The 27866-nt window shown below is 35.6% G+C and overlaps 1 protein-coding gene across 1 annotated transcript; it reads left to right on the top strand.

Annotated features, from left to right (window-relative positions):
- The first annotated feature begins 1051 nt into the window (after positions 1-1051).
- LOC106129660 (carboxylic ester hydrolase) lies at positions 1052-26824 on the top strand. Its single transcript, XM_013328273.2, has 11 exons — positions 1052-1270; positions 8154-8503; positions 14313-14551; positions 15582-15776; positions 16051-16246; positions 16517-16651; positions 17832-17967; positions 20511-20744; positions 23734-23909; positions 24859-25142; positions 25595-26824. The coding sequence occupies exons 2-11, from the start codon at positions 8375-8377 to the stop codon at positions 25773-25775; spliced, it is 1905 nt and encodes a 634-aa protein (XP_013183727.2). The 5' UTR covers positions 1052-1270; positions 8154-8374; the 3' UTR covers positions 25776-26824.
- Positions 26825-27866: the final 1042 nt, after the last annotated feature.

The raw sequence follows: 27866 nt of genomic DNA, 5'->3' as shown, positions 1-27866 counted from the left end.
ATCATATTAAGTAGGTACATAGTAAACGAGAAAGTTATTGTTTTTATGTACGTATGAGTTACTTGTGGCAATATCTCTACTCCAAAGTTACAATAACCAATCACTCGACGCTATTAGTCAAAAACAGCGAATAGACTAAATAGCGCAAGCAAAGATTTCACGGATTGGAGTATATATTCCACCTCCGACACTACATCATCGGAGCCGCAGTATCCCAGGCATAACATCTAGCGGAAGATCTTCCCTTTGGTGGTGGTCGAGCCGAATCATCGCTCCCGCTACATACTCTTAATGATGGTAGGTATAGTAAATCAAAGTAAGTGATTACCGCTTTGCTTATTACAAGGAATAACAGTCTGGGTCAATTAAGTCACACATATTAAGTATATTAATTATGTATGTCGATTTATTTTTTTTATAACTGGGATCATATTTTCTGTTTCAAACTTAGATAATTTGTTATCTATAACATACCTACGTATTTAAGGATTTCAACAGTGAACCAAAACTTCTTACAAAATTGTAGGAATCAACTTCCTAGAAACCAAGCGCACATCTAGCGTGCACCTACTATTTTATTTGTAGAAAGCCGCCGCATTGGTAAACAAATGGAAGTTCGTCTTTTAAAAGTCACAATAAAGGTAGGACATGCGCAAAGGAATGCTCAAATAACAGCATCTAGGTACGCTTAATGACCATTTTCGAACGCATACTCTCATAAGTTGGTATTATGTCATGCAGCTCGCGCACACATTTTATGGGCTATATTCAAAAAGGATGAATATAGCCCATAAAATTAGGAGTAACAATTTTCGGTTACGGCAACGCGCTTGGAATGCGCAATAAGAATCCCGAGTGTGGCGGCTGGTGTCCACTACCTACTTAGGGATTCCTAGGTGCGCGTACCATCAACAGAAATTATAGAAATGAAGATTGTGATTGAGAGTCCTAAATAAAATGAGGTAGGTAGGATGTTTGGTCGTGGCGAGTGGTGGTGGTTGATGTTAGGTAACAGTTCAGCCTCTGGTCCGTGCGGTGCCTTCGCCGCCGTAGTGAAGTGTTCGGCCCGAAGACAAACGCGCGCTCGCGAAAGTGACACGATTCTCAGCGTTGCATTTCATCCATTTTCGACATTCGCGCTCAAATACAACCACGCATGAATAAATTACGCCGTTATCTTTCAAGTTAAAAATAAAATTTCCTAACAGGATCTTGAAACGGATTGACAACTTTTGAAGCAGCTGACCTGTTGGCAACCGGCAAGAAGTAGGTAATGTTTACTAATAAAATTATGTAATTGGATCTTTTAGCGAGTTTAATATACATACTTAGCTTCATATTCTGCTGGAACTGGAAATTTACACGTATCAATTACCACGTATCAAACATCGAAATGATATTTCATAATTTACCATAATCCCTTCGTGATTATTTTATTTTTGCTAAAAAAATTGCTTAGAATCATGTGTGCTAAAGAGAATATCAGTGCAGCTGTTAGATTAAAAAAAATATTTATTTTTTTGTAAGCAAACTTCGTTTTTTAGTAATTTATAATTATATATACATAGGTTTAAAAAAACGATATTAAATAAAATTGTCATATATTTTGAGAAAACTTGACACATCTCTCGAACTTTTCCATTTAAAGTACCTGTAATATATAATAAATAGGTAGCTTTTCTGCACTGGAGTATGATTATTTAAATGCGAACCTTGTCAATCTTACAATAAGTTAAGTCTTCATTATCATAACGTGATCTTGCATTGTCTTCTAGTCCCTTTAACTCATGGGAAAATTACAAAGTTTTGTTGCTCTTGTTACATGCTTTTTATGTCCTGGTAAAGTAAAAAATAGGTACATATTTTAGAAAATCATTCATTGATTTAGGCTGTGTATTGATCTATTTATCAGTCAATATTTGAAATATTTATGCAACATAACTACTACATTTGTAAACAAATGATGATACAGTAAAAATTATCAAGTATTCTGCCTCTAACTTCCGTGAGAAATACTAAATCATCGTTATTAACTTAACAAATACTGCATTTTAACTAAAATTTGTGTGTTCTACAGTACTTACCATACCTAGGTACATATAAAGGTCAACAAAGACTGATAATGATACGAAATAAGTATCTAAACACTATAAGTAGGAATTTAAGCGGTTCCCAAAAGGATCCTGTTAGTGTGGGTGCGGAACTAGAAATGTAAAAATATTACGTAACGGCCTGGTTACGATTACCTTGTTTACTGTGCGGCTTTTTACTGTGTTTTACTTTATATACCTATACTTTATTGCGGTAGGAAGTCGCGGAAAAAATTGTAACAGTCAACATTACGTATTTATAGACTTAACGTAACGTATTTAACTATAGATAGAGAATGCTAAAATTAAAGTACCTATCTTTTAAGATTTTCATTTAACTAAACAGGCTATCTATAATAAAGTAGGAAAACTTGCGTCCTGCGCTCATGACCCAATCTTTTTTTTTAAACATTCTTTAGCTTGACTGCGCGTTGTTTGATCGATAGATATCAAGTATCCTGCTTCTGATAAACAAGTGTGATTGAGGTAGTCCTTTTTTACCTTTTCATTATTGAATATAAAATAAATATATACGGGACAAATTACACTGATTGAGTTAGCCTCGAAGTAAGTTCAAGATTTGTGTTACGAGATACTAACCCAACGATACTATATTTTATTTTATAATAAATACTTATATAGATACATAGATATACTTCCAAGACCTAGGTCAATCAGAAAATGTTCTTTTCTCATCATGACCTGACCGGGATCCGAACCCGGGACCTCAGGTGTGACAGACAAGCGTACTACCGCTGCGCCACAGAGGCCGTCAAAAAAGGTCAAAAGGTGCCTACAAGTTTGTTTTCTAGATATTTTGTGCTATAACCATAACGCCAACTGTCTCGGAAGCGTTGCACTCGCGCAGCGGGTTCCCGGCAGCGATTGTAACGGCATGGTGTATAACTTTCTGCAGGGATGGTATGTTATGTAATCGCTTATCTGCAATATTGCATAACCCATTACAGACAATAATTTGATTTGTGTAACATCCGGAAAATAACCCAAACATCATTACCTACACGCTTTCAATATGGACAAATTTCAGCAACGCATTGTCATAATTTTCTTTGTAAAACAATTTAAAGCTAGGACTTCTTTTAATATCTATGGTTTATATAATAATATAAATAAAGTGAATAAGGTATAAAAGCATTCTTAATTGTTGTACCTAAGTACTTATTTCAATTAACTTGTTTCGAACTGGATGGTAAACGAAATCTAAGTAATTTAGGTAGTTTGTTTGTTTGTATATTCTTTAGTGTACTTAACAGAATGACAACCAAAATATTGTTGAGACTTCTATATATCATTGGGGTAGTATTTTAATGAGTATATAAACGACTTTAAAATAGTACCTATAACTGCATCGATTTATTCGTTCACTCACAATAAATTCTAACGTTGCTCATTAAGAAATTGGACCCTAAAACTGACTAAGCAAATCGACTGGACCACCGCTATATAATGAAAACAATAAAATGTAGTATCTCTATAAATAGCTTTCTATGTTTTGCAACTAAAGAAAAATCTAAATTTAGTGCACTTAAGTCAGGGAGTAGGTAATCCGTAGCTTATCATAAAACTATCAAATTACAACAGAATAAATGCTTGATATGGATATAATACTTTATCAAAGGGTTAAAGGCGAGCCTTCCTTTATAAGAAAATAATATTCTGTAAACATTTCAAATACCTAAATTTTGATTTTGTAAAGTATAAACTTGAGACGCACGTTTTACTTGATGATTATAAATACGTCGTAATATGACTGAAGACGACGATTGGTAAACGTATTGTATGAATTGTTTAAACCGGAATTAACATTTAGTTAGACACTTAAGGGAAAACCTGATCCAAAAGCAGGATACTCAATTAAAAATTAAAGAGTGTCGTTATAGTGTTTAGTTGTCGTAGCTTGTTTCTTGTATAAAAAATATCAGGCTACAAAAAAAAACTAATATATTTTGTAGGTAAGAATTTGTATTAGGTGAATACCAGTATGCTATTATACTTTATCACAAACCCGGACACTTCAAACCTTGCCGCTTTTTACTGAATTATTTAGTTCCTTTATTGTTTTGCCTGGAAGAGATCCCTTATGGGATAAGTCCGCCATTGCTAGTGATTTGTTTATTTTATAACTTTGTACTATTTTCTTGTTACTGTGTAATTTTCTATGCAATAAAGATATTACAAACAAACAAACAAACAAACCTTGTGTAGTCCATGCCATAAAATTGACTGCGTAACGTATGATTTCACTTTAAAGTAAGTTTTGAAGTCGCTTTGTATTGACCATTTTAGCCACGCAGAAGCTGGTGCAAGGGTACCAGTGTCCATTCTGTACTTTATTATATACTATTATTACTAAAAATGCACGTAAATCTGTGACGAATAAGACGATGCTTTAAAATAAATTGCACAACTGCAGCCCTTGCTCAACAGACACTATAAGAGTTAAAATGTTTATGTTAACGAGTTGTATGACCTTTCAATGAGTGTAAAAATAACTTCATTTAGAATATTCTGGAGTCTATGGTTAATTGGAGTGTTGAATTATATTTAAAAGTTATACAAGCTGTTATAGATAATCGTTTTATTATATGAGGCTCGGACACAGAGTACAGAAGAGAAAGTTTTGTCGTCCGGGCTGCTCGTTGTTGTTGCAAATAAAAATTGTCGATTGTAACTTTATATCAAATTTAAACTGTCTTCCTGACCTCAATGAGTTTTATGTTAGGAATCCTGAAAAGAACATGAATTTGTGATAAACGACAATGCAAGCGATCAAAACCTCGGGCAAAAGCTTAATCCATAGGAAAGAGATGGAGTGATGGAGTGAGCAAAAGCCTTTAAAAATGCACAGTAAATGAAGTATAGGTATATCATGCCTACGTGTTAATCCTGAAAAAAGTTAATTTTCTCTTCTTGAATTGGTACTTTTTATTACTTCAAATGATAAATAAAACATTTTATTATAACGCAAGTAGTATATTAACGTAGATAGACAAACTCTTCATTTCACAAGAAAAAAAAGTACCAGTTTTAAGTTGTAAGTGGTAAAAAAGTACCTGTACTTACTTAATTATAAATTTTGTTGCACCGGTGTTCTTTATTCATTGGACGAGATGAAATAATGAAATAACTATAAAATGGAAATTCGTGCTTTTTTTATTTATACATATGGGTCTCAAGTTCAGTGTGTCAAGTGTGTAAGCTCGGTCGGTGAAAAGCATCCTCGAGATACTACGTTGCAATATTCTTGCCATGATGTCACAGACTTATTCGGTAAACAAGGTAGGTACTTTGTTTTCTAAAATCATATAATGTAAGTTTATGTCTTATTAATTATGTACACAAGTCCATGCCTTCCTTTACATTTTCCTGTCGTGGGCCTACTGGAAGAAATTTCTCTAGAAATAAGTAGTGCCCTTATACTAAATTTCTCTAGTTAAAGTTCTATTCTTTTATGTCCACATATAAATAAATAAATGTTTTTATGTTGTTTTATTGTTTTCATACAAAAAACTGGACCGATTTTGATGATATTTGGCACAGAGATAGACAAAACCTTCAAGACACATACTTTCTGGAAAAGCCCACAGAAACCCCGCGCAAAAGAATTAATAATTAAAAAAATATATTATTAAACTTAATTGAAATTGAAACTATTTTATTACTTAATTATTCTAAAAATAAACAACATAAATCTTTCAAATACAATAGCTAAAAGTGCCTTAAATTGCATCTGTAAATATACTTATTGGAATAGTCTGCGGAAGTGTAAGCTCGTTGATGTCTTTTGTACGACAAAACACAATTTCTTAAATATGTTTATAATTTTGTGTATCGGTTATGTTAATTTCTATTAACCTCACTCATTTCTAGTAAGGACGTTGTTAAGAGCGTCCAAAATCATAAATAATGTACACAATTATATTGTTCATATTATTTTTAATAATATATATATTTTAATATATACGGGACAAATTACACAGATTGAGTTAGCCTCGAAGTAAGTTCGAAACTTGTGTTACGAGATACTAACTAAACGATACTATATTTTATAATAAATACATATATAGATAAACATCCAAGACCCAGGCCAATCAGAGAAAGTTCGTTTCTCATCATGCCTTGGCCGGGATTCGAACCCGGGACCTCCGGTGACACAGACAAGCGCACTACCGCTGCGCCACAGAGGCCGTCTTTCTTAAGATATATAAGTAATTAATGTATTTTTTCATAACTGATTTATAAATTAATGAATTAACCATTTTTAATAATTTATCTATTTTTTTTTTTTACTTTTATCAGCCCATAGTGTGTTGCTCAATTTTCGCTAATCCAGCATCAAGTACTTTTTATTTTAAAGTTTTTAACACTTTTTATTCGATTCGTACGACGCAAGAGTTCTATGACCAAACGGCCAGGTTACAATAAGTTTTACTTGTGATTTATTTCAAACTATTTGAAGGTCGTTGTCAGTAAACCAGAATTAGAGTTTTATTACTTATTAAGGTTCAACACCGTAGCGTTGGGAAACGGTTTTCGTTAGTTCATGCCGCGTTTACAAAAACAAATGATACTCAACTCTTGATGAAATCTTTATAGTTTAGACAAATAGATAAGGATGAAAAGATATTATTATTATGTAGTTGTTGCCTTGTCCGTCGATCTTGTTCATCAAGAAAATTGCATCCTGAAAAAGTATATGAATGAGGAACGACTTCCCGTAAATGGGCAATAAATGAATTCAGAAAATATTGGAAACATTAAAGTATTAATATTCTTTGGCTATCTAAATAAAAAAAAATAGTAGGTAGTGTTTAGTTTAAAACATGCTTAAATTAAAGCCCTCGGTTGAAACTCTGAAATAATTCTAATTACAACATAAGTGAGATTATGATGTAAAGAATCTATAACCCATGATATATGTAGGTAAAGGCCGGAGTAGGCTTCATCAGAAGATTCTATGCCGACGACCTTCACTATCCAAATGTCACTCAATTAGTTTTTCTATTTATCATATTCTTATATCAATAATACATAAATACTCATTGCTTATAAACACAATAGAAACAATGAAAGGCCGCGTGGCTCGGCGCGTGCTCCTGCGCACTGCTGGGTCAAGCTTCATATCGTAATCGACCATTTCATGCGCTATTGCAAATCGAATAAATGCATGTTTAGCCGACATATTCATTTTCGGGCACGGATAACGACATCGAGTGTCCGTTCCAATGCCATTTTACGATACTACATATTTTTGATATTGATTAATGTACTTTAAGATTAATAACAGCAATGGAGAGTGTTTTTCGGCAGCAAACTTGCCGAAAGGGTAAAAAATACTACAATTTGCTTCATGGCGAAAGTAGGCAACGGCGACTAGTTTAAAGCGGGTCTGCAAAGCCATACTATAACATGTAAAGTGGTCCTATTAAGCTTCCATTAACAATCTTATGTAGGAAGCCCGACGACAAGAGGGTCAGATAAATCTGAGGGCATTAGAAATAAGATGGATAAAAAAGACAAGGAATAGAAGAAGAAAATGGAAGCCATTTTCTCAGCAAGAGACATGAATAATAAAACAAATAGATATAATTTCTTTTGTAACTACTTTAAACTACAAGAATAGATATTAATGTGTTTTCCCGTGTGGTTCCCGGCACCAATACAAAAAAGAAGAGGACCACTCCATCTCTTTCCCATGGATGTCGTAAAAGCCGACTAAGGGGTAGGCTTATAAACTTGGGATTCTTCTTTTAGGCGATGGGCTAGCAACCTGTCACTATTTGAATCTCAATTCTATCTTAAAGCAAAATAGCTGAACGTGGTCTATCAGTCTTTACAAGACTGTGGGCTCTGTCTACCCCGCAAGGGATGTGGACGTGATTTTATGTTTATGTTTTATTATAGATATTATTATTTTTTTGTAACAGTACTTTATACTACAAGAATAGGAGCTATCTATGTACTTTTAAAAATACCTAAGTTTAGAATGTTATCTACCTATATCAAATATCATAAGTCTGACATTCGAATATATTTTTTCAGGTACTTTTAAACAGGTAAAAAGGAGCCGAAGAAAAAACAAAGGTCTTTTAAAAACAGAAGTGAGAAGTGACTTTTCAATTGATCGTTTTTCAATTCGGCGTGCAAAGAGGGATAGTGATATCAATATTCGGATCGTTCGAATAATGTTAAAACTGTTGCCAGTAAAATAGTTTTATCAGAGTTAACTGTAAAACAAGTGAATACTGACTTTGTTATTGACTATGCGCATGCGGTGGTGGCGAGCGGTGCTGCTGTGCGCGTGCGCGCTCGTGCTACAGAGTGACGCGCTGCCGCCTGCGACCCTCGGGGATGTCGTCGCCAATGCCGCTACTAGTCTCAATTCCATGAAGGTAAATTATTAATAGAAATATTTAAATTTAACGACGAAATTAATTACTAAGTTAACAAATACTTATGCCTCAAAGCTGCGCCCCAGGACTTCGTTTCTATGGGAGTTTCGGTATAAATGTACTGTATTTTGTTTAAATTTAGTACACGGGCAGAATAATTCTTTCCGTGTACTAAATAAGAGTAACAAACGCGCACACATCCACACGCGTTTTTTTATCCACTTCTCTGGGGACTCCAAAAAGAATGTTCATAGAGTTCCAACATAGCGTCAGTTTTTGCGTTATTTCAGTTTGTTTTTTTTCTTTTCACAAACAACCAAAATATCTACATAAACTTCGTCATTTAAGACTACCCTATTAATATCCCTCAAATGCATATTAATGATTAGGTAGTTAAACTTCAACATATCCAGGTTACAGTATAATCAATATAACTTTTGTTATTACTTTGATCGAATCTTACACACACGAACGACCATACGACACCAATGGCCATCTGTGTCGCATGATTATTCGTGTTATTTAGAATTGTAGAGAATGTTAACTTAATCTACAAAAACCTTAGCACTCTAGCATTAGAAGGCGTTGAATGTATACAAAACATTTAAAAAACTTACTAAAACCGATTTCGAAGATCCTTCTTATGTAGTAATTGGGCAACACTTTTAACAGTTTAAGTAACATCTTGTAAGCGCAAAATTATATTACGTGTGGAAAACTAACGGTCACGTTCAATTACGTCAAGTTACATTGCGCTTTATCCAGGAGACGCGTCCTAAGTGGCAGTATCGGGCCAGAGTTGGGTAACAATGTGTGCCGTATGTGCAAACTACACTAACTACCACTACACGCTTCATTTGTTACATAATTTAAGGCGAAACACGAAAAAGTTTGAACGTGACGAATTTCTGAAACATAAAGACTATGTTAATGTAAACATGTTACGGTTTTGTAACGTTCGTATCGGACGTTTCAAGAATTGTATAGATAATGCCTGCTTTATATTTTGGTCTAGTTACTTTGTATATTATATACTCGTTTTTTAAATTTTATGTCATTTCATTATATAGCTAGAAGTTCCGTGTAAGCCTAATATAGATAATATTCTCTAGAGCAGAAAAAATAGTTTTATTACGAAAAATGTGTGAGACACAGTGCAGAGCCGGACCATGTTGCCATAAACGTAATTTCCGTGATTCATCTGATGTTATGTATTCTCCTAAATCCGCTTTCGTAATACCTATCTTTCAAACTTTTGGTTTTACATACGGGACAATGCAATCAAAACTAGACAAATTAACATTGCACGATTCATCGATCGATAAAATTGTGTAAAGGTGCTATGCTAAAACATAAGTACTTAATTGTAACTTTAATCAAACAAAAACAAGAAAATAAGTAACTACTTAATGAATGTCGTTTATGCACAGTATTGCCCAGCCAGACATCATCATGATAGTTCGATCAAGAAAATTACTTATTTTGTATGTTGCAAGGAAAGATCTACCTAAGTATACTACTTCATTATTGCAAAATTATATTACCTCTTGTAATCTTTGTAATTACCAAATAGACACACTGACAAGTTTAGGGTAAAGTTTAAATGACTTCCTGTGTTGAAAAATTCGCAATTTTGTAACTATATAACTATGTAACTATATAGTTTTAGGGTCAGGCTTATATACCTATGTTTTAAGACAAAGGTTTTTTGAGTGAATAAAATTTAAAACTTAACTTTAGTGCTGTGCCTGATAGAACTTTCAAAATTTTCTTGTCGACAATAATGGCCTGCAACAATATGCGTCCAAAGTTTAATGATGTTGATGCCTATCAAGTGTTTGGGCAAGATGTCAGATTTACGAACAACATGACCTCTGTCTTACAATAAAAGATGATTCGCAGTCGCTTATAGTTTTCTGAATGTATTAAGCACATCACATACTTGCATCACAAATCACAATACACCACATATTTGCACTAGGTATTAATACAATTTAAGCCAGAACCTGTGAATACATGGGGTGAATAGAAACCGAGGTTCAGGTTATTTCTTTTAAACTTAGTAAATACAATCCTTTTTACTAACTCACGTTCAAATTCATGCTATATGTTTATACAAAGTACGCGTGTGTTGTATTACCGTGGGGCGATTTGACTTAATATAACAAGCAAAATATTGCCATAATATTCTTGTTTTTCTCAGTATTACGTAACAATTATTGAAGAAAAAACGTTTTTTCTTCAATGTTATGCGAAGTGCGAAACAAGTGTTTGTGCCGCTTTCTTATAAAAATAACTATTTACAATATATAATTTACATTAACAATATGTTACATTAATATAAGTATGTACTTAACATCAAAACCCTTTCTCATTTGGACTTTTGCTGGCTTATTGTATTTCTATTTAACTACTTGTAAGTTGCTGTTGGTCTTCATATTTTAAATACAATAAAATAAAATACTTAGCTAACGTTTGCTATCAGCGAATATGTGCGAAAGTCGGAAGTCTAGAAGAATCTAGTATGTATAGTAAATTTTTCTGCTCACTCCAGTTATCATAAAGTTTATATTTGTTTACCATCATACAATATTTGCATTGTCTCTTGCATCTATCTATATATATAAAACTCTTCCGTTACTGAGTGACTGACTGACAGACAACGCACAGTCGAAACTACTGGTCGTAGACAGCTGAAATTTGGAATGTAGGTTCCTTGGGATATGTAGGGGAGCACTAAGAAAGGATTTTTGGAAATTCAACCCCCAAGGGGGGGAAAAGGGGTAAAAACGTTTCTATGAAAAATCTTATTCCTTGGGTTTATAAACTTGAAACTTGGCATGAACACGTACATAGGCAAGTAAATATGTTTGACATTATAAGTTTTTTCAAACTACCCTCCAATCGTGATTTAGGGGGTGCGATTGGGTGACTGATTTATTAACGCACAGCCGAAACCGCTCGGTATAGGAGTCTGAGATTTTGAACAGAGGTTCCTTTAGTAACATAAGTGAGCACTAAGAAGGGATTTTTGAAATGTCAACCCCCAAGGGGGGGAAACGGGATAAACTGAGCCGGGGCTGCGGGAAAGTTCTAACGAGATACCGTGGCCCCGGAACGCAAAGGGCAACTGAAGGAACGAGGTGGGTTTTAGTCAGTAAAAGTCTGATACTCCCTTCCGTTCCACCCAGAGCGGGAGAGGTCATTTGATGATTTCCCATCCTTAAAAAAAAGACTTTGTATGACAACTTTCAGTCGTCTCTTTAACATACATAATAAGTGATGATGACGAAGTTGGAGATGAGTTACCGGTAACTACAAAACTTTCCCGCACTTAAAGGTTCATCGATAAAGTATTTCTTCATAATACCTGTAAATGCTTTATAACATGGTCGATGATAACCAGAGTTTACATATTCACTAGGTAAAATTTTTTTTTTATATTTGAGGTTATGTATTTTTCGTAATTTTAAAATAGTCTGACATTTTTTGAAAGTCTCCTCGGAAAATATTATCAGATCTTCACTCCTTTTTTTTACAGACAAATAAAAACCCCATCTTCTTTTTCGTCACTCATGATAGCATATTATTAAAACTGGATCTAATTTATTTTACAACGAGCACAAATTAATATTACAACGTTTACTATGCGTATATAACCGTCCGCTGAACAATCTATAGGTACAATACATATAATAAAACAGGAAAAATATTTTGTCTGTACATTTAATATTTTTGGCTGAAACGGATAGATTACATTTTTTGTCTATCTGTCTGTATGATCAAGATTCAACTCGAAATTTACGCGGACGAAGTCGCGGGCAACAGCTAGTAGTTTATAAAATATGTGGAGCGTGCGGTAATCCGGCCGGAATCGCGGTCTCCTCGCCACCGCCGCTGTGCGGTTGCGCTGTTGTGACACTCATTTAGCAAAAACTGTTCCTTACTCAGTGATATTTAATCTCACCATCTTACTTAAGTGCACCTAACGAAATACTTAAACAAGTACAACATGTAGCCAGCACTTTATTCCAAATAATAAAGGGTTTTGATGTTTAACTAGATTTACTCTATGTCGACAGCCGATATTGAATTCTTGATAGGTGTAGTTGGATATATATATACACACACGTAGATACATACATATAGCCATGTATTTCTATATCGCTTGAGAGGAAGTCAGAGCCAACCCAAGTGGAGTATTCTAAAGTGTCGGGAACCACACACAGTTTCTGCGCCTTATAATAATACATTAACCCCACAATTACAAATTAACAATCTTTTTTACTGAAAATTTCATTACGTGTCACCGTCAACAAAGTTTTGCTTTTGCTATTAATTGAATTTAAATCGCTCAAAATGAGAGGGGTCAACGTTTATTCACTCATTAGATTTCACTTATTAGTAATTACGCTCTCACGTTACTAAACTATCTCCCACCTACATTCACTGCCTCATATCGTTACGATATATCGATTTCTTATTGGAATGTTCGAGGTAAATAAGAAGTATTGCACACAAAGTTATTATTTCTCATTTTCTTGTAGGCGGGCCTTATTATCTCCATCTGATCATTCGAATACGAAGTTTATAAGAGAGTAGTTCTGTGATTACATATTAAATTGCGGTTGCGTGTGGTCCTCAGGTGTCAATTGGACCTATAATTGAAATTATTTTAATGATAGTACTTAACTGCACGCACTTTAAAAATTGACTGAAAGGTGTAAACGAGTGTCAGTAATTTCTTTGCCAAAACCATCTGGGTCTGATTTAAGTAGTTTAAGAGTATTATTGATTACACTTACTAAGAACGTTTTCGTAAGATTTTTACAAAACACATCATTTATCATCCTCTTGTACCTAAAATGATCAGTCCTACCTATTCAAATGTTAAGTCTGTGTACAGTTGATCGCATAGAAAAATAAACTTACCTAGTTCCAGTATCACCCTTATATCGTACGTACTTAAGCACGTAATGTGTCGCCGTTATCTGTCAGTCAGTCAGTAATCCAACACAGTAGTTTCAGCCTTGTACTAGATACTAGTAAATAATTCAGATGATCATAAAAAAATCTTCTAACATTTTTGTTAAAATATTTATAATTATTAAATTACTTATAATATTGAAAAAATATTAGCGGAAATAAAAAATACTGAAAGCTGCAAATCATACTTTAAATAAATTTGAATTACTCTCACTATCTTTAATTTACATTCAGGATATACATAAGTACCTATGTCAATTTGTACACAAAAATAAGCCTTTATTCACTCAAATTCACATATCACACCAGAAATAAAAATAACTTATGCATTCAACCAAGTCACTTCTATATACCTTGCGGGGTAGACAGAGCTAACAGTCTTCAAAAACTGAAAGGCCACGCTTAGCTGTTTAATTAATTTAAAATTAACAATAAATTACTCTCTTTAGTAAAAAAATTCGAGTCGAAACAATTTTTATTCTATAGATGACTATTCTTGTGATTCTATGTATAATATAGAAGCCTTAAAAATACATTATAATAATAAATTACACACTAATAGATAAATGTAAAGTGTGCAATACTAGGTTTAAATAATTCTAGTTAGATTTCAAATCTGTAGTACCTACTTACATTAAATTATATTTAGATACTACCTATAGGTATAAGATGGCTTAAAGTATGTCTACAATCTACAAAACACAAAAATGTTTGCAATATTCGAAAGAGTTAATATGCAGATCTGTTATATAAATGTTTTCCTTTTCGTTTGTACTCATATTATGAATATTTAAGATCAACAGAACCATTTCTTCATGTTCAGGTGACAGGAGCATGGCGGCGGCTTTCAAGCACATTGAGCGAGTCCGTAGGGCTGAAGCACGCTCTACGGAGACTGCAAGCGGTGCCGGCGCGCGCGGCCCGCTTGGTACACGCCCTGGTGGACCGGATGAGAGTCGGGGGTGGACCCATAGTGACAACGCAGCTAGGAGCCTTACGAGGGCGGAAACTAGCCACTAGGACAGCGGCACAGATGTCCTATTATAGTTTTAAGGGGATAAGGTAAAGCACCATTAGAATGTAAGAAGATTGTAAATTAAAAAACACATAGTTATGTAACCATGTCCTCTCCCTTACACAATCTTGATTGACTGAAAATCACGTTCAACTTCTTGATGGAGTTGAGATTCATTAAGTGACAGGTTGCAGGGTTTCTTTGGCCCGTCGTCGCCTAAAAAAAACAAGTTTATTAATTAGCCTTTCCCTTGATTAACACACTATGTTGTTTTTCGCTACCGGACCAGCATTTTTCATTTCACTAAAGTTCAAATTAGAATGTTTGCCCTTAAATTATGATAATATTATTGAAGAAACTTAAACAGACCCAATTACCTACCCTTATTTTGACCCCTAATATGAAATTATGTAAGTCATGTGAGTTAATATTTTATTTATAGATACAAAACAAACATGTCAATGCCAATCAATGAGGTTGTAACACATGTAAAATTTAGAGGTCTCAAAGTAAAAGTTAAATCGCACATTAATTTTTTGTTAGTACGTGTCATAAAGTCACAATAACATCCAATAACAAATTCAGGCTGCGCCCCCCTTGACATTATTAATTTATTAGACACAGTAACACTCGCCTACTTCTTATATATAAAAAAAAATCTTTTTCTGTTTAGAATAAATTTTGGGTCTATCAGCATCTATCCTATTCAAGAAATCGAAAAAGGTTACGGCTATTTTTCCAAAAATGTTTCATACTTACCTACCATTGCTTTTAGATTCTGTACAACCATTTTCTTACAATGGAAAAATTTGATCACGTATTGCAGTTTATAAAACTAGAAATAATTTTACATTGGTTGATCTGATCATCATGCATGCATAAAATATGAAAGAATTCATAAACGCATTTAGCTCACAGTGATTGTCACTTAAAAAGTAGCTTCGCTAAGTAGGTATATAATTTGGTTTTCAAGTTCTTGAAAATAATGCCTTCTTGTATTCTACATAAATTTCTGTTCTTCCATCTTAATCAGGCTGCTGCGTAGCAAATAATTTAACATTATTTAATATTCAACAGATACGCTCAACCCCCACGCGGCTCGCTAAGATTCCGAGCACCGGTCCCTTTGGAACCCTGGACGGGCGTCCGGGATGCTCTAGAGGAGGGCGCCGTGTGCCCACATCGGTTCATGTTGTTTGACACCTATAAGGGAGACGAAGACTGCTTGTTTCTGAATGTGTATACGCCGGCGCTTCCAGACAAACTTACAGGGTAATTTATTTGCACCATTTACAGGAATTTAAACATTGCATCATCATGGATCGGATCAGCTTGTGAACACTTTCTTTGTGCAATGTAAATATTCTTAACTTTCACTGTTCCCATGTTTTGTGTTTTGTGTGTGTCCCATTTTTTTCACCACCAAAAGTGGAATTTGTCTTCCGATGCTAGATGACGCCTTTTCTTTCGATCTTTTGCACCATCCATCAGCTCTCCTTGTTCTTTGCTGAGTTTACAGATTTAAAAATAATTTAATTCCGTATAGATACAACCCGAAGTTGCCAGTGATGGTGTGGATCCACGGCGGAGCGTTTGCAGTCGGGTCTGGCAACGCCTTCCTCTACGGTCCAGACCATCTGGTCGGAGCAGGAGTTGTGTTAGTGACCCTCAACTACAGGCTAGGGGCACTCGGCTTCTTGAGTCTTGAGAGTGAGGAAGTGCCTGGCAATATGGGACTTAAGGTAACTTATTTACTAATTAATCTGTTAAAGACAGGGAGAGTAGCATTCGCCGGTCAGACTGATAAGTCAGACTACCGAAATACCTATTCCTGCACAGACGACAAATGGCTTTATGTGCTGGACCTTTTGGAAATCGTGAGGGTTTTCCCAATCGAAAGGAAACAAATGCTGCTACTGATGCAAAAGCAGTAACAGCATTTGTTTTCAGCCTTAAGAACATTTACGCCTTTTTATGCCTTGATTGCATTAATATATAAGTATATTCGGCAGGACCAAGTAATGGCATTGAAATGGGTTCGTGACAACATTGAGAGTTTCGGCGGGGATTCTTCACGAGTGACCATCTTCGGGGAGTCTGCGGGAGCGGTGTCCGTGCATCTGCATATGTTGTCCAACGCGTCTAAGGTAGGTTTATGATTTCTCATTTTATAACTTAAAAACAATAATGCCGGCCACCAAGAAAAATCTGAACATAGAATGGACTATGAAATGAAAGTTGAAATGAAACTATGAAAAGAAAATGATCATTGGTGGTGAAAACTGATACATGTATGTATCAGTTTTTCATTTCATAGTCCCCACTTTATCGTTTTTTTTATTTCCGCACATATCTCTAATCTTTATCGATTTTTATGTTATTGATCTCTATGTCAATAACTATCTTCTCAGCAATATCAATCTGTCAATAATCATCGGTATACACTAAACCGGACAAATATCTTAGGTATAAACAAACAAAGGAACCTATTATGTATGATATAGTACGAATTATGATAAATTAATTTTAAATAATCTAAATATATTATGAATTTTTATCAAATTAAGTAATAATAATGTTTAACTTAATTGAAAATCCATCATCAATCAATATGCCAAATTCTTGCGTATGGTCTCAACTAAGAAGGCTACTAGGCGTAGGATCCAGAAATTTGGCAGGTTTGTACCTTAAAACGATTCGCGAAATTCCCACAGGATCGGAACATAGCAGATATGTTCATAGCGGCTGAGGGTCAGTCGAATTCTAATAAAAATACATTAAATTTATCTTTGCCCGATTAATTAATGAGATAAGAAGTGGCATAAATCCTGAAAAAAAGTGCTACAAATGTTTCATAAGAGAGAGACATACGTATTGCCATACGACCTTGTAACATTTACCATTGCAGTTGCAATGCTGTTAGTTTATGTTCGTGACATTATGAAGTTTTATGACTGGATCTTCAAAAAAGTATATACTAAATAAAGTAAATACATAATAATAAGTAAAGTCCTTTCTGTGACTGTAGACACAATATATACCTACCTATTTGCCTCCACACAGAAACACTCCATATTTAATTTCTTTGTTAAAGGATTTTCTAAAAATACTTTTATTTTATCGTACAAAGTCATGAATTTCCTACTTCTACTAGCGTGTCGCTGTGTTCGTAGTTGCGGAATGAAAATTATTTAATCTTAGGCTACAAAATAATTCAATAAAGTGTGAAAAGTAATCCAAAATTTCATGAATAGTTTAACTGTCAAGAGATACCACCAGAGTCATACCTACACTTAATCACCTACTCAAAAAGTTGTTTGTTCCTAGGGTCTGTTTCACGCTGCGATAGCTCAGAGTGGGTTGGCGCTGTCGCCGTGGGCGCTGGCGCAGGCGCCGCGCGCGCGTGCCTTCGAGCTGGGCAGGGAGCTCGGCCTTGAAACCAACAACACGGCTGAACTCATTGGTAACTACTTGAAAAATTCTGATGCACAGTTCCCATTCTAAGGCTTATTCATGAATCGATCAACTCATTGTCCTTCAGTCATTTCTCCTAGTTGTGTCCTGGACCCAGGGTCACGTAGCAATGAGAGTTAGGCCCCTGTGACCGAGAATTTGGACAATCTTACTCTTGATTAAGTGTATATTACTTACAATGGCAACAATTACAATGACTCAAGACAAGATATATACCTATGTAAAAACTAGAGGCCGCCCGCGACTTCGTCCGCATGGAAACCCTATCAATCCCGCGGGAACTCTGGGATAAAAAGTAGCCTATGTGTTATTCTGGGTCTTCAGCTACCTACATACCAAATTTCATGGTAATCGGTTCAGTAGTTTTTGCGTGAAAGAGTAACAAACATCCATACATCCATACAAACTTTCGCCTTTATAATAGTAGTAGGATAGTAGTGCTGAACGGCGGGTAGATTATTTTTTGATAATGATTATAGAATCATAGTATATATTATATCATAGATATGTATGTATATTTTTGTGTACCTAAGTATGTTTATTCACTTAACCAAAGACTCATAAGGTGGTTAAGTCGCAATTTATTTTATTGCTGTCCAAATGAAGCATTTTTTCTATTAAAACAGTTTTGTTTGGAATATATACGTGATTATATATTTTTTTATTTATAACTAGCTGTGCCTGCGACTTCGTCCGCGTGGAATAGTTATTTTGGGCATCATTGAAGCCCTCAAGGATGCTCCTTCCACGATTTTTTTCACATTTTCCATTATTTCTTCGCTCCTAATAGTTTAATAGGTGCATCTAGTCTAGACGTTATATAGCCTAAAGCCTTCCTCGATAAATGGTCTATTCAATACAAAAATAATCTTTCAAATCGAACCAGTAGTTCTTGAGATTAGCACATTAAAAAAAAACAAACAAACTCTTCAGTTTTATAATATTAGTATAGATAAATCTAAGTGCCTATTTAAACTAAAAAAAATATTCTAATAGAATTATAACCAGAAATATGCAACTTACAAAAGAAAAAGAAATGAAAATAAAGTTGAAACGCCTGTACTATCTTGCCGTCGTCGGGTCTTCCCATACTCCCTTAGTGGAGTCGGAGTAGATTGGTGAGGGCTTTTGGCCCTCTTCAATGGCATCATCGCTACCTACGACTGTAGGCAGGTCGATGGGGCGGCCGTGACGGCCTGGGTCTTCACGTCTTCATACACTGGGAGTTCCCATCAGCGGCGGCGTCGTCACTGGTTGACGACGTCAGCCGCAAGGCAGCGAGGCGAGGGTTTCACTCGAAGGCCCGGAGAGAGCGGAGTGGAGCGGCGCGATGCCGCGCAGGTGGCTGTGTGATGACGCGTCCGCCCTCTCAAATATCTAGGTTTTCCCACTTTAAGTCCCTGAGCATCGTCGAGTTCCTCACGTAGCGCGGGGCTCCGACGACTGCTCTGAGACTTTGGTTCTCTTGGGCTCTGAGTCTTCTCCTGTTGGTCTTAGAGCAGAATGCGTACCACGCCGGGGCCGCGTACGTGAGACGGGATCTGACGTACGTTTGGTAGATCCCGAGCTTCGTCCTCGGGGGAGGCTGGAAGAGAGAACTGCGTGAAGTCTCCCCCTGGCTGCCTTGGTCATGAAGCTTGCGCTCGCCTCCTGCCCCTTTTCTACCCTGCCGCCGCTAGCCGCGTCGAGCGCGGCAACCGTTACGCAAAAATAATCCTTATAGCATGATTCAGTATTTACGCGCGATGGCTTGTTAGGGTATTTTATTTCATGTATAAGTTTGGTGTTTCTATACCGATTTCGATGATTCTTTTTTTATTGAATAGGAACTTATATTAATTTTTAAGAATTATGAATGAGTGTGAGTATCATTGGTATTATAAACATCAGAGTAAAGAAATATAATCAGAAATCTCCGAACTGCTAAGCTATTAGGAATTACACGTGTTATTGTGAGTCAACCATAAAAGATACACTTATGCTGTCTTGGGATATTTTTTTTATAATTTTATGTAGTATATTTCCGTTATACATGGTTTTGCTGTATCTTTAACCATTAAGGCTGCACACGCGACGGAAGCTTAAAAAATCAAGTAACTTCTCCCGTTTTCCCAACATTTCCTTTCACTGCTCTTCCCCTAGTGATTGTAGCGTAATGAAAAGTATACTATAACCTGCTCAGGAGTATGAAGAATAACTGTACCAAGTTTCGTTAAAATCCGTCAAGTAGTTTTTGTTTCTATAAAGAACATACAGACAGACAGACAGACAGACAGACAAAAATTTTACTGATTGCATTTTTGGCATCAGTATCGATCACTTATCACCCCCTGATAGTTATTTTGAAAATATATTCCATGTACAGAATTGACCTCTCTACAGATTTATTATAAGTATAGATAGTTATCCTACCTGGTAAACAACTTCCTTTGGTGTCTTCGGGCTCCTAAGCCAAAACTACCAGAAGCTAAGTCTGGTAGTAATTATGAAAAAACAGAGAGAAACATTATAATCTATAATTACTATCCCAAGGTTACTTGCGGGCGACCCCAAGCGAGTTGCTTGTGAAAGCCGGGGCACGGCTGACGGCGGCGCCCGAGAAGAACGCTGACCTGCAGAGCACGGTGGCGCTTCCGTTCCTGCCCACTTTGGAGCCCGAGGGCCCAGACGCCTTCCTCACCAAACTGCCGCGAGACAGTTTACCAGGCGCAGATGTGCCGCTGCTCACTGGCTACAACGCCCAGGAAGGAATCATACTGTTTAGAAGTAAGTGTACCTTTATGCATACTTAGGTAGTTTAAAAGAATCTTTGATTCTCATGACTTTCCCGATCCTCCGATTAGTTCTATTTACAATCTTTCATTTATAGCTTTTCATTTGTAGCTTTATTATTTGTAGCTGAGGATTTATTCTTCTAAATTCTACTTAGTTTACTTACTTACCATGTAATCTATGCTAGTAAAGTTATCTAATGATTAAATATTTTTTTAGTTTAAAACTTATAGTGCAACCTATTATATATGTATATCATTATGAAGGGCATTGCTTATTAAGAACTAAGGTGCGGCGAAGAATTTCCGCTAGTCAACATGTCGTTAGTCGAGTCTACGGAAATCCTAGGTGTCGTAACTCAGCGGATCGTGGCATGGTCGGAAGGCGGTGGGTGACTGACTGTCCTTCCTGGTGACGGTCGTTCGGCCGTTTGCAGCTCGACTCCCTTTCGCTTGGACATTAATAACAACCTTTAGTTGCTTAGAAAATTTATATCTACCTTTGATATACTCGTATGTACTTATATTTGAAATTGTAAATAAACAATTAATATATGTATAAGAACAAGGAAAAATTACAAAAAAGGCTCCTAATAAAAATAAAAAATAAATTTTGCTGTATGGCTTATTGGTGGAATTGAGATTCAGAGATGACAGAACGGGTTTGCAAGCGTAGTATCGCCTAAAAGAACTTCATAAATAAAAAGGGATAGATAGGTTGGTATATTATTATATAAACTCATAAACTTTAGTTTGTGAGTATGTCAGGATGTTTGTTACTCTTTCACGCAAAATCTACTGAGCCGATTACGATGAAATTTGGTATGTAGGTAGCTGAAGACCCAGAATAACATATAGGCTTTACTTTTTATCCCGCAGTCCCCGCGGGAATGATTCCACGCGGACAAAGTCGCGGGCGGCCTCTAGTTAATAGATATATACTTATTTGTATATAAGGTGACATTTTATGAGTAATATAATATTCACCATACCACCAAGTAATTGCCCTAAACACCTCTTCATATACATTCCTAAGACTAAGAAACCCTTGGACATGTCTGTGATAGCCGCTCTGAGTTATTCTTGCGTCATTTCCTTCCTTGGATCTACCTCGCGGTTTTACATGTAGATACTCTCTAAAGATAAATATGTTACATAAAAGGAATTGATACCAAAGTAAACTAGTTGTTTGCATGTGACCGTCATGCACCACAGAGCCACACGATACGACTATTCCTCTTTGAGTTATGTAATAGAGCTTATTATGTAACAGTTAGGCAGAAAATGTTCTAGAATCATTGGGTGGGGACTTTATCGATTACGGATGTTTCGGTCTGCGACATGGTCGGTCAGTGCGACGGGCTAATAATGGCTTCGCGTAACAATGAAATGAACAGGCATGCGTACAGACCTATGACTTAAGTAAATTAAATGTGACATATCTAGGTACTTAGGTACTCAATTAGAGTAGGATAAAATAAAAAAATTCCGCAATTCTTATCTACGTGTCTTTTCTATTTCAACACAACAAATACTTGTTTTAATGCCACATGAATCACAACGATAAAAGTCGACGCGACATCTATAGATACATTATGTTCAATAACCTCTAACGCAACATAATGAGATGCAATTTTTTGCGAAATGAAGCATCGAAATTATCTGTGGTTTCACAATTAAAGCTTGTGTCGTATTGCTATTATAAAATAGCCTTTGTTCTAATCGGAAATTTTGTAGATTATTGCAACACAATTATTCAATCGAGAACAGATTTATGTCATTTCTCAATTGAATATGAGTCCACACCTCTGGTTCCCGCATTTTTATCAACTATTTAGAAAATTTTCTCAAAGCCTTACGTTAGATTGTTGAAATGAGACTAAACTTAACTCTGCGTAGGAGTAATTATTTGGTACAATAGTTGCAAATGTTTTTATCCTTCCATCCACTAACTTTACTATATTAGATGGAGTTTCTGCCATAAACCACATGACCGTAAAATAAATAAATTGTACATATTTACCTACCTAATCATAAAGAAATCAATAAATTGACGAAAACAATAATTGTTTCATAAATTGCGCAAAGCCCTTATGTAACCCGTTACTGTTAACTATGGTCTTTGGCCAGCTGACATGCTGTAACGCAGAATTGCTCGCATTTACATAACGCAGTAACATATGCTATTATATCAGATTTGTGCTACTTTCTAGTTTGTTTATCTCAATGTTAAGATTACACTGATATTATCGCATGATCATGATAATGTTGGTTCCCTTATTACAGGATCTTAATTCTTATACATATGTTACTAGCTGTCCCAGCAAACGTTGTCTTGCCTTATACAGTAGAACTTCAATTATCCGAATTAATGGGGACCGGGACCCATTCGGATAATCAAATATTCAAGTAATTGGATTTAAAAAAAAAATTGCCATTGGAGAGAATAAAAGCTACGTTTTGACATTGCACTATTTTTTATTGAATTAAATGAAAGAAACATGAAATTTTCACATGTTTTAAATATAAATAAAATGTACTTATGTACAAGTTTAAAAATAAAAATCATTGTTTTTTAAACATCTCCGTCAATGTAAGCTGTTTTGCGGTCTTCAACCGTTTTCGGATTGATTGATTTGATTCGGATAATCGGCGATTCGGATAGTCGGAGTTCGGATAATTGGAGTTTTACTGTAAATATTTTTTAAATAATTTCCAGTTAAAAAAGTTTAGGGTGGACAACCCTTATCACTAAGAGGTATGAAAAATAGATCTTGGCCGATTCTCAGACGAACATTGTGACACGAGAATTTTATATAGAAGACTAGCTGTCCCGGCAAACGTTGTTTTGCCATATAAATATTTTTAAGTAATTTCTAGTTAAAAATACTAGTAGTATTACTACTAGAATTGACAATAAAAATACGTTAGATTATATAAAGGTGTACCTATAGATATACCTATTTGTTTTTTATCTTTTCCAGGACTTCAAAGAGATCCCAAGTTACTAAGCGAGCTAGACCGAGAGTTCAAGCGAGTGGTGCCTCCCGCGCTACTGTCTCCAAACGAGACTGTCACCCTGAACATATCGGAGACCATCAGATCCTTCTACTTCCAGCACCGGCCCGTGGACGCGAGGAATATCGACAGTTTGATTGATGTAGGTCATTAAGTGTCCCTTCATTAAAGCCCCTTCTTATAAAGTCAAAGACGCACTAGGTGTGGAAGTAACCGGATTGTAGGCCAGGAGAAAGACCTTTATCCTTTCTTTACATAATTCATGGAGGGTAGACCTACGACACAAACAAAGTTTAATAAGTTTTCAAATAGCAATGTATCCAAGAAAACTAAATTGTGATTATGGTGGATTGCGAGTACCTATGGTGGGCTCAGGAGATAGATGTACGATCGCGCCTTGGTTGGTGTATGAGAGGTTGCAATGGTAATTTCTGAGCCGTCTTCCTGGCTTTAGTCCCGGTTGAATTCTCACCACTCTGAAGAGGAGCCCGGGATATGCCTTTGACCATGATTGGGTGAGTCTGGTTTTTACACGAAGCGACTCCAATCTGACCTCCGTAAACTTTGACCTCCAAAACCTAACCCGTATTGGATCCATGGTTCCACATCCAGTTGCCTGAATGTGCAGGTTTCCTCACGATGTTTTCCCTCACGGCAAGATTTCGGTAAAAACTAATGAACATAACTTTGAAAATAGTTATTGGTACGGTCGAGGTGGAATGGTATTGCCTGTATGTACCTATAAATATCATCAAAAAATATTTTATAACAGAATTCATTCCAAAAAGAATTAATAAAGATTAGTTGACGCCCGGAATTTCGTTTGCGTGTTATTGGAAATACGAAGGTTAAGGGTTTTAAATTTCGGCACATATTACAGAGTAGGTGGTCTCTTTGACTTCTACGAGTACATCACATGATCCAGATCTTCCATTTTTTTTTCACCTAAAGAAAATGCGCATCAGGTTGAACAACTTTTGTCAAGACGTCTTTTCCATAATTTGTACTGTACCAGATTCCAAAATATATTATACCCTATATGTTGGCCAGGCATAAGAGCTATAAATATCTATATATTTTCTGTCTTACAGCTGTTTACGGATGTTATGTTCCTGAGGCCAATCTTGGAGACAGTGCGCTTACAGGCAGAGACTAATAGAAGAAGTCCTACATACGTATACCGATTCGCCTTCGACGGCGCCCTAGGGCTCTTCAAGCGAATGCTGGGCATCACCCATCCTGGGGCCTGCCACGGAGATGAGATGGGCTACTTGTTTTACTTCTCTAGACTAAACTATAGGCTTGACGATGATTCCCCTGAACTCGCCGTGTCGCAACGCATGGTCCAATTGTGGACCAACTTCGCCAAGACTGGGTGAGAACCGTTTAGTATCTATTAAACTTTTCCTAATCTTTGAAGTTAGTTAAAAAATTAAAAAAAGTAGCTTGTCGATTGGTCAGAATGTTGAGATGATTTGTGTACCTACTATTTGGATGCATTTTACTAAAGTAGGTAAATATATAATAGGTACACACAACTTTTATGGAAATATCTAAGAAAACTTTTTGTGCCAAATTTTACACCAAGGATATAAATTCATTCAGGTTCTATAAATATGAACTTTTTGATTACCTGTCCGGCCAATATGTATAATGTCCGGTCTTTTCGGCTTTTTATATTGTGGATCGACAATCAATTCAATTTAAGAACGCTAATGTTAAGACTAAAAGCAATCCTGGCACCCTTATGCATAATAAATTTACGAACAAGATAGTATGTAGAGATTTTGCTTCATAAACTAAATGTAGGCACGTTTCTTTGTCCAGAAATCCAACTCCACCTGTTGACTACGAGTCCGTCGTAGACTTCAAGTGGCCGCCTGTGAATGACACTTCCAGTATCGATTACCTGAACATCAATGGCAACTTTACTGTGAAAAAGGATCCCGAATCCAAGAGAGTCAAATTCTGGGATTGGCTTTACGAAAACTATGCTCAGGAACGTTGAGCTAGAGATTGATAAAGGACTTATTTTTACCTTGAAGCGGTCAAGCTAGTGTTGTAGTGAGTGCAGTGTAGTGCAATAACTGAAGACTTGAATGTACAAACACGAAGATATAATGAAATACCTAATGTATAGTAGACATGCCAAATGCTAAATGTGTTTATTTTAAAAATATTATAAATTTGTTTACTTTTCGTTAATGACATTGTTGTTGTCGTGAAGTTCTTTTAATAGTTTGTATTACTTTCTAATAGAACTTGTTTACGTGTTTAAGCGTGTATACAGTTAAGGAATTAGAGTTCATAGCATTTCATGTATAATTAATTTAAATTATTAAGTACATTATGATTATGACCGATGAATTGCATTCTACTTGAAAACAAAATATTGATATTCTTCATTGAGGCGATGGACTATAGCAACTAGGTTATCACTATTTGAATCTCACCTGCGAGACTGTCGCTCAGTCTACCTCATGAGGAATACAGACGAAATATACTTATTTATGTATATGTATTGTATAAAATGTCCATTGTGTAAAATATAATTTACTTCATAAAAGTGAAAGAAGTCAATAAGTTAATTTATTCCACGCCACCAATTTATATGCATAAAAGTGAAAGAAGGCAATATGATGGTACATTGGTACTTACATACATCTACAAATAATTTCAGACTGAAAATATGAACATTAATAATGTCGAAATATTGCCTAATGCACGATTTAAAACAACATGACCTTTCAGTCTAAACTGTTGGGTTGATCTATCCCGTAAGGGATAAAGACGTGAGACTTATACAGAGTATGTATAAAAAATATATTATAAGACCTTACAATGTCATGAGGACTTGTTTAAAGGTCCATAATGTTCTCAATAGTTTTAAGTCGAAGAAAAATTAACGTGAATTCGCTTAAAGTGAAACATCATACTACTGGTATTACTAAGAGGTATATTTAATATTTACTTTAGGTAAAATTAAATCCCTGTTTGATCCTAAAACAATGTTAATTTCACTCATAGTTACCTAAAATGTAGAAAAAGTTATATACTATTTACCATCTAAAATATAATTAATTTTCAAAGAAAGGGATTTTTTATTATGCCCTTTTTATATATTACTCATAATTCGAAAGGAGATATTGAGAGCGATCCTCGAATCCCGCGTCGCATTCCGTTATTTTTAACCTTAATGCAAATAAATAACCTAAGTTTCATTAAAAACGTCCATGATGACCGATGATGTTGATGGGCGCTCCGAAATAATGCTATGTGGTTCCCGGCACCAAAAGAAAAAAATAGGACCACTCAATTTCTTTCCCATGGATATCGTAAAGGGCGACTAAGAGATAGGCATACATACGTGAGATTCCTCTTTTAGGCGACGGGCTAGCAACCTGTCACGATTTGAATCTCAATTCTAGTCTTTTGATGATTGTTTTTTACTGGCTTTGTCTTCCCCGCAGTGGATACAGACTTGATTATATGTTATGTTATTAAAGATACCTATTTAACTCAGATTGATAATCAAGCCTATATTACTGCGCTAATAACCCTGAAATGTTCTATTGTTCATGAAAACCTCTTTGGATAATCTTGAATGCTTTTTCATGAAACACTTTTTTTTTCTTGCGATTAGTATACACCCAAACAATCCACACCTTATGAGTGCGTAGCTCAGACTAAAGACCAATTCTTCTACATTCAAGTTTGAAGCAGTACAGCGAGCCCATAACCTAATTAAACCTTCGTTACAGCTTTTGCTCGCTTCAAAATATAAACTATCAGTATGTGTCACTGTCATGTGTATTGACTGTTCGCTTTAAAGAAATTGTAGGTACTTGTACGCTCCCTCGTTTCGTTACCAGTGCTACCAACCCTACTGTTTTAAAAGTAGATTAGCTGTTTTCACATTGATGTCCTTGTTATCTTTTTGATTCTTATTTTCTACTATTTTTCAACTAACGTTCGGTGCCATCTATTATACTACTCTGCAAACATTTTTTGATAACCACTACATAATAAAACACAATGACACTAGATGGTATATTCCTTAGTTAAATTACGTAACCGAATATCGACTACAACTATTAAA

The sequence above is a fragment of the Amyelois transitella genome, chromosome 18 (genome assembly GCF_032362555.1).
Source record: "Amyelois transitella isolate CPQ chromosome 18, ilAmyTran1.1, whole genome shotgun sequence".
Lineage (NCBI taxonomy): Eukaryota > Metazoa > Arthropoda > Insecta > Lepidoptera > Pyralidae > Amyelois > Amyelois transitella.
Note: the sequence above shows the minus strand (reverse complement) of the source record. Positions and strands in the feature narration are given on the sequence as shown.

What these genes read in the sequence shown, in the direction of transcription:
- LOC106129660 (XM_013328273.2), top strand. Translation starts at nt 8,375, where the DNA reads ATGCGCATGCGGTGGTGGCGAGCGGTGCTGCTGTGCGCGTGCGCGCTC. An exon ending in CTAGTCTCAATTCCATGAAG is followed by an intron (nt 8,504 to 14,312) that starts GTAAATTATTAA and finishes CTTCATGTTCAG; the next exon opens with GTGACAGGAGCATGGCGGCG. An exon ending in ACCAACTTCGCCAAGACTGG is followed by an intron (nt 25,143 to 25,594) that starts GTGAGAACCGTT and finishes TTCTTTGTCCAG; the next exon opens with AAATCCAACTCCACCTGTTG.